General features: G+C 46.9%; 1 protein-coding gene across 1 annotated transcript in view; it reads left to right on the top strand.

The window, feature by feature from the left end:
• Window positions 1-14,591, top strand: part of RAB6B (RAB6B, member RAS oncogene family) — a 118,361-nt gene that overhangs the window by 65,352 nt on the left and 38,418 nt on the right. Inside the window, exon 3 of the mRNA XM_006263939.4 lies at window positions 13,415-13,468. Within this exon, the coding sequence (XP_006264001.1) occupies window positions 13,415-13,468 (54 nt within the window). The remainder of the gene's footprint in view (window positions 1-13,414; window positions 13,469-14,591) is intronic.

Below are 14,591 nucleotides of genomic sequence, written 5' to 3'. Positions count from 1 at the left end.
ACAGAGTTATCAAATCTATACCAAGCACATTTCCCCTGTGTTAACAAACAGAACGTTAGCTAATTAGAATATATTGGCCCAAGGACTCTTAGGCAAGAAAACTTCTATGCCTATCACTTACCTTAAACTGAAAGTGCCATCGTGCTAATGATTACACTTGAGTGCAACTGCTGAGAAGCTGGAGCAGTTTTCCTGGGCAAAAGTGGAGAGAAAGGGGGAAGATGCTGAAGCAAGCAAAACAGAGAATTTGGTCATTGTCATTGTCATTTTTGTGAAATCCCTACTTCCCTCCCTGCTTTCCTCTTTGTTCTCAGTGCCTGACCTGGAGACATTTTTTTATTTCCTCCAATTAGGGAAAGGGTCATGCAGGTATTTGACTTTTTTGGTGGAGTGGGGGTGGGGGTTTGATTTGGAAGTTGAACCCAAACAAAAAAGATCCCAGAAACATCAAAAGGCAGTTCAGTTCAGTTCAGTTCAGATCAAACCAAACTGGATGGTTTTTTCCCAAAATGAAAAAGCTATAACATTTTAATTTGTTCAGCCCAGAATTTTCCATTCAATCCAAACTGAACCGTTTCATTTTGGTCACTTATTTAATGAAAACATGACATTTCTCACAGCCTGGGTAAGGGTTCTTATCCTTTGGCTGTTGGATAAAGGTGGGAAACCATCTACCCTCCTGGTAGTTTTGTGAATAAAGCCCCAAATAGTGTCACTTTTTTAGAATCATAGAAAGAAAGACCAGAAAGGACTTGTAAGATCACCAAGTCCAGTCCCCTGCCATGGGCAAGAGTTAACTGGGCTCAAACAAGCTCAACGAGGTACTTGTCCAACCTCCTTTTGAACACCTCCAGGGATGGCGACTGCACCACCTCTGCTGGGAGTGTGTTCCAGATTCTAGATACCCTTACGGAAAATAAGTTTTTCCTTATGTCTAGCCTAAATTTTTCCTCTACTAGCTTGTGCCTATTGGTCCTCATCCTCTGAAGGGGTGCCTTTCTGAAGAGTTGCTCCCCTAGGTCATGGTGTTCGCCCCTGACATACTTGTAGGCGGCTATCAAGTCACCTCTCAGTCTTCATAGTTTCATAGTAGCTAGGGTCAGGAGGGACCTGAACAGATCTTCTCTTACTCAGACCGAACAAACCCAATACCCAGAGTCTCTCCTCATAGGGCCTATCCTCCAGGCCCCTGATTATGCAGGTGGCCCTTCTCTGTACCCTTTCGAGTTTATCCACATCCTTCTTGAAGTGCCCAGAACTGGAGCTGTGGCCTCACCAACGCCAAATAGAGCAGGGAGGAGCACCTCCCTGGATCTATTGGCAATACATTGACTGATGCACACCAGACTTGTATTTGCCCTGCTGGTGACTTCATCGCACTGTTGGCTCATATTCATCTTCTGGTTGATTGTCACCCCCAGGTCCCTTCCAGATGCAGTGTCAGTCAGTGGACCACCTCCCATCGAATAGTTGTAATGAAGGTTCTTCCTACCCAGATGAAGGACCCAGCACTTGTCCCTGTTGAATCCCATCTAATTGCATTCAGCCCATAAGGCCAGCCTGTCAAGGTCATCCTGAATCCTTACCCTGTCCTCAGATATGCCCTCATTTCCCCACAGCTTGTTGTCATCTGCAAACTTAATCATTGTGCTTTCCACTCCCTCATCCAACTCATTGATAAAGATGTTAAAGAGCATGGGCCCAAGCACTGATCCCTGGGGGACACCACTGGAGACAGCCCTCCAGGATGAGGCCATCACATCGATTATAACTCTCTAGAATCGGCCTCTGAGTCAGTTGCTAACCCACCTCACTGTAGACTGGTCTAGGCCAGTACCCTCCAACTTAATTGAGAAAATCTCATGGGAAACAGTATCAAAGGCCTTGCTGAAGTCTAGGTAGATGATGTCAACCTCATGTCCCATGTCCAGCTGATTAGTTACCTCGTCATAAAAGGACACCAGGTTTGTTAGGCATGACCTCCCTTCGACAAAGCCATGCTGTTTGCTTATTAATACCCCACTAGTTACAAGCTTGTGGTTGATGGCCTTCTTCTCAATTTTTTCAAAGATCTTTCCCAGGACCAAAGTCTGACTGACTGGTCTGTAGTTTGCAGGGTTGTCCCTCTTCCCTTTCTTAAAGATGGATACCACGTTAGCCTTCATCCAGTTGTTCGGGACCACACCTGAGTTCCATGACTCTTGAAACAGCCTCACCAGAGGCACCACTATGAGCTAATCCAGTTCTTTCAGGACTCTTGGGTGCAGGTCATCTGGCCCAGCAGACTTGAAAACATACACATGTCCTAAGAGTGCCTTCACCTGTTCAGGACTGATTTCATGTGGACAACCAAGTCTTTAGTCCTGGCTGCCTCGGTCAGTTCCCTGGAGAATGCCTGGTCACTCTCCTCTTCTTGGTAGGGAGGTCTATAATAGACTGCCACCATCAGGTCCCCTTCTCCTAAGCCCCTTTGTATCTTGACTGAGAGGGTTTCAGGGGACCTTCCCCATGCAATCAAACGTGACCCGCAGGGAGGGGTACTGCTCTTCCACATAGAGGGCCACCCCTCCACCCTTATTCCCAAGCCAATCCTTCCTATAAAGCCTATAGCCCACAATATCCACTGCCCAGTCATATGTCTTTTTCCCCCTGATCAACATTTTTCAGCATACCTGACCCAAATTCACAAGTACAGTAAAAGCTCTGTTATCCGGCATCCCCCGGGAATGAGGAATGCCAGATAACAAAATATGCCGGTTAATTGAGCGGCCCCGGCTGCCGCTTCTCCTGCCGTGTCTGGGGCATCTCTCCGCCCCTCCCATGGCATCACCACCCCTCCTGCGGGCCCTGCGGGACAGGGAAGTGGGCCCTGCGCAGCCCCGTGCAGCCTGTTATGCCCCCAGGCCGTGGGGGCTCGGAGAAACTGGAAGTGCCACAGTGGGCACTTCTGGTTTCACTTTTCTTTACAAGCCAGCATGCCAGTTAACAGAGCATGCCAGCTTGTAAGGTGCCGGTTACCAGAGAGTTTACTGTAGTTTGGAGAGAACTGAAACCACTTTTTCCCATATATGTACGATTCACCAAGAACAATTTGCTGAGCTCTAATTAGTGGGGATTCCCAAAGAAATGGTGTGTTTACAACATTCCATTCTTACGAGGAGATGCATTTTAGTCAAGATAAAAGGCCTGATGGCATTTAGCAGGCGTTTCCTCAGTGATGTTGGGTTGACAGGGCCACCTGACCTGATCAATGCTGCGATTTACTGAGGTGAACAAACTACTCATTCACCTTTTACAAGCAATTAGAAATGCATCACGGGAGTGGCATAGCATGAGCAGGCCATATCGACTGGTTCATTAAAGGCTCCCTCATGTCCATTATGGCCATGTTGAATTCTCCAAACATGAACAATAGCTCTGCTCTATAAATATTTAATGGGCACCCTTCCAAGTGAAATAATTTGGTGACTTCTATTTCTTTTCTGACTACCCAAATTAGTAGAAAAGTGCAATCAATTTCACACTGCAAGGCACTGAGAGTAATGGGAAGATGACAATTATGAATGACCTCAACAATTCCAAAATGTCGTTGCCTGCTCGAAAGCAGTTGCCCTCAGCCATTCCACAGTGAGGTTTTTTCATGTTGTGAATAGCGGTAGATCCAAAGTTGGGCCCAAACATTAGATTGGGGGGGGGGGGGGTGCAGAGGCTGCAAATTCGTTTTAATTTTAACCACAAACAAGCTAATTCCAAAATTGGCTTCCTCTGAAGCCTGCCTTTTGTGTGCTGTGCCTGAGAGCTGGGGCTAGAAATGATCTCAGAGTGATCTCATTGGCTGCTTTCTAGGTTTCACACATCTCAGCTGGTGTGGCATGCTTTACCAGGACCTACTGCCACCATAACGTAGACAAGGGGTGCTAAGCCCTTGGCCTGCAGGCTGTGTCATCTAGCCTGTGGGGCTCCCCTTTGTTCCAGAAATTTGGTGTCAGGGGAGTGGCAACAGCATTCATTTCCATTTCCCTGCTGCCAAATTTCTGGGCCTGTGGAGAGTCCTATGAGCCAGATAACATGTCTCTGCATGCCAGATTGGGCCAGTTCAGGGGGTGAGCTCAGTCAGATCCATGGATGTGGGGTTAAGCCAGCATGCAGCCAGATCCAGGCACATGGAGTTGGACCCACACACCATGCCCTTCATGCCAACACCACGTTGGATTTGGCCTATGGAGCAACCCCACACCACTGGTCAGGAGGTTGCATGCCCCGGTATAGACAAGCACTACAGTCATTGATCCCTCCCTGAGGCCAGAAACCCCCTGTAAGCCATTACATGAGGAAGCCCCAGATATTCCCAGAAGTGCTCAGTCATACTGATTGAATCCTAGAATTGAAAACAGATTTTCAGAGAGTGACCCGGCCCCTGTTTTCCCACCTCCACAGGGCTGGGAGCTCTAAATCCTACTCAAGTTATTCACACCCCATCGACAGGAAAGTTTTAACACTGGCTGCCAGAACAGTCTGCTCTTGCTGTGGTCCTGTTGCACAGTGACCCCATGACCATCTTGCCCTAGTTCCCAAGCACAGAGGACCAGAGCCCTGTCCCTTGCCTGGGGTGCAGGTGTGCACTTGGGAGAGCTCGGAGAGCAGCACGTGGCCAGAGGCCAGAGCACTCCTACCTGCACCCTCAGTGGGAGGGACAGGGATCACCCTCCTAAAACACCCTGGATGAACCCTGCCCCTCTCCAACCTTGTGCCCTTCAAGGGTGTTGGGGTCCATGGAAAGACTGAGAGCAGCAGAGGAGCCACCCCCCACCATGCACGCATCTAGAAATGACAGTATGTGGACCATAAAGTGGGCAAGCAGGAAAGACACAGGGGGGGAATCTTTAAACGAAGCTCTTTCAACACATGGCTTCCCATGGATTTCTCAAGAAATATTATGGAACAGGAAACTAAAACACAAAACAAAACTGAATTAAGATATGTTTAAAATAAAAAGAACAGTTGGGCAGCGACACCAGCACAGACGTACCAGAATTCATGCAAGCCAAAGGCAGAAATAATGAAGACAAGATATGAGACAAAGGAATATAACAACAATAAAAAAGAATAAATAAAAGCAGTCCATGTGCATCTTAGTCTGCACCTCCCTCTTCCTTCTGAATTGTGCCCTGAACACCCTTGATGCAGTATGTCTCCAAATTAACTGGTAAGAGCATCAGGGTTGAGACTATCTCTTCTAGTCTTGAGCACGGAGAAAAAATGCACAAAACAAGGGAACACTGATTATGGGGCACTGCAGCACTGCCCAGGTTCATGTCCCTTTCATGGAATTGTTCAGTTTGAAGAAAAAAAAATCTGAAAAATTAATTTCTGTTTTGGTATTTTGAAGACATTTTTAATTTTTTTTTTGCTTCAAGATTGCCTTTACATTTATTTAGAAAACTGAAAACAATTTCAAGAGTTCACATGCCTCTGGGCTTTGCTGGTTGTCCCCTGCCCCCCTCCTTTCTGCTACATGTAATTACATGTTTTTAAGCCTTCCTCAAAGGCACTGGGTATTGGCTATAGCCAAGGCTGGGGATTTTGACTGGGGTAGCCACTGCTACTTTTGGGACTTAAAGCTAGAGGTTCCTGACTAGAGGATCTTGCCCCTCTGCTCAGGATTAGACCAATCAGCATATTTGGGGTCAGAGAGGAATTTTACCCCATGGTCAGATGGGTACAGACTGGGGGGCTTTGCCTTCCTCTGTAGTGGGGGGAGGGTGGGGCATGGTCCTCTACCTGGGATCTCTTGAGCCTGTATTAACAAGCTTTTATAGAAGCAAGACATTGGCTGCCGTGGTTCCCCTGCTTTCCCCTGTGGCAGGTTTGAGTGTTATGTCTTGTAGTGTCAGGATTGACTAATGTTATGAAGAGTTTAGATTATGGATTTGTATGGAGCGGTTTGAGTAGGGAGCTCTCAATGGGAGAGGTGGAATTCACCCTCCTAGAACACCCTGGAGGCAGGGGGTTGGACTAGATGACCTCTGGAGATCCCTTCCAGTCCAACGTTGCTATAGATAACTGTATGACATCAAAATGAATTGCTGCCTTCAACCCCAAATTCTTTTTTTTTTTCTTCACTTTTCAGTTGGTCAAATATATTTTGACTTTTTTGTCTCCAAACAGTTTTTTTTCCAGCTACTAAAACTGCCAATGAGCCACAAAATGAACTGTTAGACTGGTATCGTGTACTACATGTTTGTACAGACCCTGATCCTGAGTAGCGATAGCAGAGACATCATTCCAAGTAGGATACTGTGCTGATGGTACACACCTCATTTTAAACTCCAAAAGTTTAAACTCCATCCAAATCCATAAAATTAATAAATCCCGTGCTCCCCACCCCACAACCCTGTCACCCATCCACGAGTGGGGTTTCACCCTCAGAAACATCCTCCCTTCCCAGCTACTGAAATGGCACATTGGTTTTGGGAAGACCAAGCTGGCGATGCTAGCAACTCAACTATACTGTTGGCCTTTTTAGTAGATGAATACTAATTTGAAAAGGTGCCCTTAAAAAGAGGAGTGATAAGGGAAGGTAGGAGCAGAAAGGCACTTTACCTTCTCTGCTCAGAAGTCAGGGGAACGAGATAAGATGCTTGGAAGCTCTGGCTGGGCAAGTTCACAGCACATGCCACTGCAGTAGCTGATCTGAGAGATATGATTCTCTGTTTACAGAAAGAATGGGAGGCCAGGGGAGGGAATATGTTTTTGCTATGTTTCTGCTTATAGTCAAATTACTACATTTCGCATACTGTTTTCCTGTTATTTCTCTTTGGTGCCTTGGGTTAAGACTAGCCTTGATCACAGCTGCTGCAACCAAAGCCTATCCTGATAAAGGTGTACTTCTTATTTTTAGTCTTGGATAGGCATTATGGGGATTTGCACTGCTGCAACTGGAAACTCTCATACTTAGTCCATGCAGCAAAAGCTGTCCAGATTAACTGACCCATTTCTCTCTGAGGCAGCAATTCTCAAACTTTGTTTGACTGAACACCTGCTGGTGAGATGCAGAAAGCTGGCTGGTCACATGGGCTGCTTGTACACGCCGCGAGGGTTTAATTCGATTTAGTTCTCCCTAAATTGAAACGGTGGGTTTTTAAAAACACTGCTTCAATTTAGGAAGAATTAAACCAAACTAAACCCCAGTGGTGTGTACACAAGGGTGGGGGGCCGATCCTTACCTGCCTCTTCGGCAGGGGAGGAGGGGCTGAGCTGCCAGCTGCTGGCGGGCCAAGTGGTCCCTGAGTTGCACGGGGGCACCCGCCCACTGGCACCCAGCCCAGGCGGTCCCGGGGGTGCCACAGCTGCAGAGGGAAGCACCACAGCCACGGAGGGAAGCACCGGGTCCTTGCACAGCTCAGGTAGGCAGGCAGGCAGGCTCTGGGGAGACAAAAGAAAAAAAAGATCAGGCTCGCCACGTTTTTTTTTCCTTCAGTGGAGTCTGCCTGCACAGGCTGCCATCAGGTCCCACAGGTCTGTTCTGTGAGATCAGCTGCGCTGGGCCTGCCAAGCCACACGCGCACATTGGCTTCCAGTGCCCCGTGCACAGTTGCACTTTGTTAAGCCTTGTGTAAACGAAACGAGAGGCGTTTATGCATGACACTTTAAAGCGGACTAAATGCTTTTACACTGCTTTCATGTCAGTGTTTGCACACCTTGGTGGTGTATTGCACATCAATTCCAGCCGCTGTAGGAAATTCAGCAGCGTAACGCGCCTTAAATGACTTGGGGCACAGCAAACTAAAACTCCTTCAAGGAGTTTTATTTTGCTGCCTCTATAGCCACGGTGCAAAGCACCGCGCTCCATGCAGCTCCACAGCTCTGCAGGAAGCCCTGCAAGCATCCTGGCAGCAGCCCGGGAAAGCAGCTCCGCTCAAGAAAAGTGGTGAGCCTGATCTTTTTTTTCCCCCCGCCCCGCAGCCTGCCTGAGCTGCGTGGGGACCTGGTGCTTTCCTCCACGGCTGTGGTGCCCCCCGGGGACCGTCCGAGCCGGGTGCCTGTGGGCAGGTGCCACCTGGTGGGGGACCACTGCTGCGGAGGGAACCACTAGCCCCCCGCCACAGTCCAGGGACTGCTCTGCCCACCGGCAGCTCGCCCTCCCCTCCCCGCCGGAGAGGCAGGTAAGTCACTGGGGTGTGTGCACGACACAGGGATTTAATCAGCCCTAAACTGAAGCAGTGTTTTTTAAAACCCACCACTTCAAGTCAGTTCCCCCATTTCATCTACACATGCCCTTAGGTAGCAAACTAAACACCTTAGGTATTTTATCTTGCTATGTACCAAAGTCATTTAAAGCTGAATATGCCACCGAATGTGCAAACAGCAGTGCCATTAAAGCAGTGCAAAACAGCATTTAAGCTGCTTTAAAGGCCAATTTTGTGTTGTCTACAAAGGACTATGGTACCAGGTCTCTTCTGTGAGATCAGCTGCCAAATCTCATTCAGTGAAGCTAAAAATCTGACCTACATTTTTACAGAAGTAACCAGTGATATATATATATTTTTTTTTTTTGAGCGCACAATTTTTGAGCACCCTTAAAGGAAGCTGGATTTCAAAAAAATGTGGCACACTCACCTTTAGATCTTTTCAAGCTCCCCCTTTGAAGTTAGGGGCCACTAGGCACTTTTGGAAATGTAGGCCTGTGTACTTTCCTAATTATGGCATGTTTCCATGGAAGCACTTGCTGCAATTTGTCCAAGGAGGCTGTTCAACCAACAATAGGAGGAGCCAGCATCCTTGCAACTGCAGCTGGAAAGAGGAGTGCTTGTGAGGTGAATGGTGCTAATCACTGTATTCCTTCCAATATAAGATGGCCTAGAATATAAGATATGCCTACATTTTCTAATTCTCACTTTAAAAAAACTAAACAAATCACCCAAGAGCCATTTGCAAGGACACAACCTCTGTGGTACATGTAAGAGCTTTTCATTTCTTTTTTTAAATCAAATTCGGGTCATTTTTAGATGAAATATTTGGTTTTAAATTAAAATGTGTGCCTTATAATCAAAGGCATTATGGTATTTGTTTGCAATTGTAAATAAAGGATTTAAATCTACAGGCCCAGATCCTGATGTGATACAAGGTGATGATGTTATAATATTAATTATTCATATTGCAGTAGCACCTAGGAGGCCTGATTGTTGGTTTGGATGCCATTTCACTGGCCGCTGTACAAGCCCAGAGCAAAAAATGCAACTCTAAAAGACCTTATGTTCCAAACGAACAAAGGCATTGGGACTACATCATCCCATCTGCTTAAGACTGGCCCATTTTGTAAAGAAAGTACAGTTTTGGTGTGATGGTTGGACTTGGCTGAAAAGCACTAGGCAGCCTTTCTGAACAGGGGTTTGTTCAGGAGTGTCACACTTGAGTGCCAAATCAGGTTTGTACATGAAGTTACAGGTAGTCCATCAAAGCTGCCTTCTTCCCTTCAGCCATAAGCCAGTCAGGAGGAGGACTGGGGAAAGGAGGAAATGGTCATATTTCATTGATTGTGGAGGGGCATCTGAGAACAGAGAGGCAAGTGGAGAGGGAAGACTATTGTGCATGAATTAAAGCAGTAACATTTTTACCAAGAGAAAATGTGAAGCTCCAGCTGGCTGTGAGGGTCCTGCCTGGTCCCTCTCTATGCCTACTAACTCCTTAGAGTGCCAAAGCCTCTGGTTCCCTGGACCTCTTCCATCCATCTTCCATGCCCTGTAAATCCCCCCCTCCATGAGCTCACTCATGCAGCCCCCCCATTCCAAGACCAGGTAGCTCACTATCATGGTCTCCAGCAGTGAACTCCAGCTGTACTTTTAGGCCCCCACACCCTTCAGATTCATTTCCTAATTTTTACTGAATTCTCACTACAAAAATATCCTCCCCTGGCTGTGATCAGCAGGCAAGGAGGGGATGTGGGAGGTGGAAAAACTCAGCAAGTTCAATCGCTTCCTGGGCAGCAAAGGGTGAGGGAGCTTGGGAAAAGGTTAACAAACAGCCTGCTTGTACAAAGGCAGCAGCATCCTCTGCTCAATGTGAGACATTCAGCTTCAGTGAGGAAACCATGTGGGACAAGAGGGAGGAATAAATCATTTGGTTCTCCAAGGGTCAATAAACAGTCAAATTATTTTAGACTTCTCATCTCCCCACATCATATTCTCTTCTGTCTAGTGCTTCTCTTCTGTTGCCTTAAGCTAGGACAAGCCTTGATCACAGCATATTTTGTTTGAAACCTTTCAAAGGCAGATGTCCCCCTCCCCTACCAGAGCACACTGCCAATCTGGAAACTTATTAAGTTTTGCCAGCCTCATTTGCATGCTGATTTGCATTGACTTGCCAACGACACTTCCCTTTGACAGCTATTGCAAAACGTACGGACAAAACCGTATTGAAATGGACTTAGCTCTAGTCCATTTCCAGCGTCCGACAAATGACTGATGCCATTTGCTAGGCAATGGCTGATCAGAAGCACGTTTCAATTCATTTTGATTTCTTCCAAAGGAAAGGCTCCAATGAAAATATATGCAAATTAGCACAAAGATTCACATTTCAGACTTTATTATGATGGCTTATCTATGTGTGGAGGTATAATTACAGTTCACTGTAGTTAGGCACGTAAGAATCACAACAGAGCCTGGGGTTGCATGCACGCATCCCATTCCAAGGCTGAATTTTGAAACCAACCAAAATGAAAACGGTTGAAGCAGGACCCTAGTAATGGTGAGACCCCTGCATCCTCATTGTGACCCAGCTGAATTTGGCCTACAGGAATGGCATCCCCCTCTTCCTAAATAGGAGGATTGCCATGGGAAGGATCAGGCACAGCCATTTCACTATCTTCACACCCTGCAAGAATGGTCCTACCAGGCCATTTGAAGGGTGCTGTTTGCAGCCCAGTCCTGATCCGTGAGAGACAGATGTTCTGCTAATGCACTTTTTCTCCTGGATGGCCTATTGCTCTTTTCAGACTGTTTCCCTGATCCGTTATAGTCACAAACTTAGTCTTTTTCACAATACTGCCATTTTTTTAAGTCCTGTTCTATGCTTATTTTTAAAAGCCATTCGTTAAGGGGGAAGCGACTATGTCCTGGAACACAATGTATTCCACTTCCTGAAAGCCTCCAATAATAAGAACAATCACTTAATTACCATGTTTCGGATCCCAACAAGTTTCAATTAAGAGGGCTTTACTGTATGGCACCAGCCCTGCCACTTACTCAGTGCTGTCTGGTGACGAGATGTTGCCACCTAATATACCCTCTGGATGTGCCCATTCCTGCTGGCTTAACGGCTTCTCTGTTCTCTCTTCTTTCTTCACTCTCACTCTTTCTTCCAAGGCCTTGTGCCACAAGGTTGTGTTAAAATAGTGGTAGGCCTGAGTTGCTCCCTCCCCTCCTCCTCCTGGCCAGCCATCTCTCTCCCTCTCATCTTTGCTTTCTTTTCTTCAGCTGGCAGCTTGTTGGAATTACATAATCTGTCCATCTTTCCTCAGCCCTCCTCCCTGCTTTTCCACCCCCATGTGCTTTGTTCTCCAGGCAGTTGGCTCCTCTTAAGTGATGTATATTTGAGTGCCTCTGCGCTTTAGAGCATTGAAACTAGGTTACTTGCCTCTATGAGACGGGTGGGGGTGGGAGGTCAGGATACTGAGCTAATCAGTCACTTTTCTGGCTTGCCTGCTTTTTATCCCTTTGCCCTCATCAAATTGTTAAAGCATAGCAACAAAAGGAGCCCAGACTCCTTGCACTCTTTCAAGCTTTGGGTGCCAGGCCCCTCAATACTTCTTTTAGTCTGAAGCCAGTGTTTGCAGAACTGTGTGAGAAGCGTTTTGAGTTGGGGGGAGCAGGTCCACGCTCTGAGAAGGGGAGGGAAGGGGAGGGCGGGTGAGCAAACTTGTAAAATGTCCGTCTACACTGCTGAGATTAAAAGAGGCATTAAAAGAGGTTTCTGGGGCCTGGGTTCAGATTCAGCTGTGAAGCGGTTCTCTGCCAGAGCAGGCAGAGTGCAGATTGTGACCGGCAGAGGAAGGTTTCTATGACATGTACTTAATGGCGCTGCTCTCCGTGGGTTCTGCACAGGCCTGTAGCCCTTTAATGCCTGCAGAACGTGAGCGCTTGTGTTCCTGGTGCAGTTCACGTAAGACCAAATTTTCAAACTTGGGGGCAAAAGGTGCACCTTTGACTCCACATTTAGGCAGCTAAAGTCCTGTCTTGGTCAGTTAAGGCAAGGCTGTGCAAAGGGCAGCCCATGCAGTTCTCAAGGAGCAGTCCCCAGGCTCCCTCCAGCACCTGGGGTCTCCAGGCCTCACCTCTGGCTTCTGCTTCCTGCACCTGCCCCAGTGGATGGTGCAGTGCAGCATGGCACAGCCTGTAGTGCTGTAAGAGCCCAAAGCCAGTGAGCTAGGGAGGAGGGCTGCAAAGGGGGCCACCTGTGTGGGAGGGGAGAGCCCCAGATGCTTAGAAGTTGTCTGGCCCTGACATAAGGCCCAATTCAGGTCCTTAAAGTTATGGTGCAACCCTGGATCCTGTCTACAAATCCGAGAATCCAGGGAGTTTCCACAGAACTATGAGTCCGCTGACACTTTATCAATAGCAGGCTTGGTGCCTAGATGTTTGATAATCCCTCTTGACAGCTCTATCACCTCATTATGTCTCATGCAATGACATTTTCCCCAGACTGTGATGTGTGTAAGATCACCCATCTTCGAAACAAGGTGCAGATTGTCACCTATGAGGTCTTATCACAAAGTCTCTGGGAATTATTTTACTCAGTTTTTTTTTAATTTTTTATTGGCAATGAACATGAGTTGAAATGGAAACTGCCAATAGGAAAGGATTGTTGTCAATACATTTCTTAACTTGACATTTTTGGAAAAGGTATTTCAGAATTTTCAAAAATGTTCAATTTAGACATGAAAAAATCCAGGGTTTTTTTAAAATTCCAAATCACTTCTGGGTTTGATTTTCAAACTAATTATAGTAAAAAAAAAATATATTTTTTTTTAAATGAAGGATTTTAATCACACTGACTTTATTTTCAACAGAGATTCTCAGTTTGCAAAATTTTCAAGACTTTGATTTTTCAGCCCAATTTGGGACAGGAAAACATTTTGAAATCTAAAAACAAATGTGCAGGTTGGGAAGACAGTTTCCTGCCCAGCTCTGCTCTGCAGTCACGTGCTAGACCCAGGAAGAGAGGCAAATGTCCAGAAGGGACAAATCTCTGCCCCTTCTGTACCCACTGTACCCACTGATTACCTTACCTCATGCCAGCTCTGATGCAAAAAGGTCTTTGCTGCCCATGCAACATATAATTTAAAATACTGCCTGCCTGACTGCCCCCAAATACCCTCTGCTGCTCCTCTCATTACCTGTCTCTTCATCTCTTACAGGCTACAATCGGAATCGACTTCTTATCAAAAACCATGTACTTGGAAGATCGGACAGTAAGTGGCAGAAGCTGGTGAACAACTCACCTAGTCAGTCTGACAGTGCAGAAAGAAGGGGTGTACAGACCCAGTGGAAGAGGAAATGCACTAGTTAGAACCCTTCTGAGGTGGCCAGACCTACTAAAGCAAATACACTCACAGTGCTCAGGGTTTGGCTTTCATAGAAGTTGGAGCTGACTCTAACCAAATGCCTTTTTCTGTTGGGTCCTTTATTTGCTTTAAGTACTTAAGCTTTTAGGTTTAGGGACATTTCCTGCAAGAGCTGAGCTGGGAGCCCCAAACTGATGTCCCTCAGGACATCCAGTGAACCTGAATCCATGACTTGCAGTATTGTTCAGATGGAGTCTAAGTCAATACACTTCAATTTTTCCAAAAAAAAAGGCTAGGAGGATGCACGTACTCCTGCCCTGCACCCCTCAAGGGAACAATGTGATGCCCAAAGGAGAACAATGTCCCTGCTCTTCCCACAAATCCCCAAGGCCACTGTCCTTCTGCTTCTTCTACCTCATTACCCTTGCCCCATGTGTGGCAAAAGGGTTCAAAGAGTCTCCCCTTCCTGCACACACACAAATTTCACACCCTGTGTTGGAGTTTGGAACAGGCACTGTCCTTGTGCCTGAGAGAGAGAAATGTTCCTTCCTTGAGCCACCAGGAAGCAAACTGCCCAAAAGGGGGAAAGGGAAGGCAAAGACATGCCCCTGCTTCTTCCTGGCTGTTTCATCTGCAGGGATGTGGCAGTGTGCGGTAAGTATGTTTTCCTGGGGCAAGCGGCTGGATTGCGCTTTCCAGTTCTTTTCCCCTCGGCTCTTATCAGCATCACCCCCTAGTCTGGACTATGGCTCAGGCAGAGAGGTCACAAGTCTGGCTATTACTTTAGGCCCGGGGACACGTGGTAGGAAGGATGAGCCACCTTTCTATCTCCCACATAGGCTCTGGTCCCACTTACAGCCCTGATATTCCCTGAATGCATTGGCTCCTTGTCATTAGCACCATTGGCTCTCCCAAATGGAGATGAAAGGATGAAAGTCTGTGTCACAGAGGGGTGTGTACAATGCCTCCTAGAGTCCCCATGGAACTCCTTAAGGAGTACTCCTCTGCAGTACTCCTTATATGATCCAGT

This window comes from Alligator mississippiensis, chromosome 7 (genome assembly GCF_030867095.1).
Source record: "Alligator mississippiensis isolate rAllMis1 chromosome 7, rAllMis1, whole genome shotgun sequence".
Taxonomy (NCBI): domain Eukaryota; kingdom Metazoa; phylum Chordata; order Crocodylia; family Alligatoridae; genus Alligator; species Alligator mississippiensis.
Note: the sequence above shows the minus strand (reverse complement) of the source record. Positions and strands in the feature narration are given on the sequence as shown.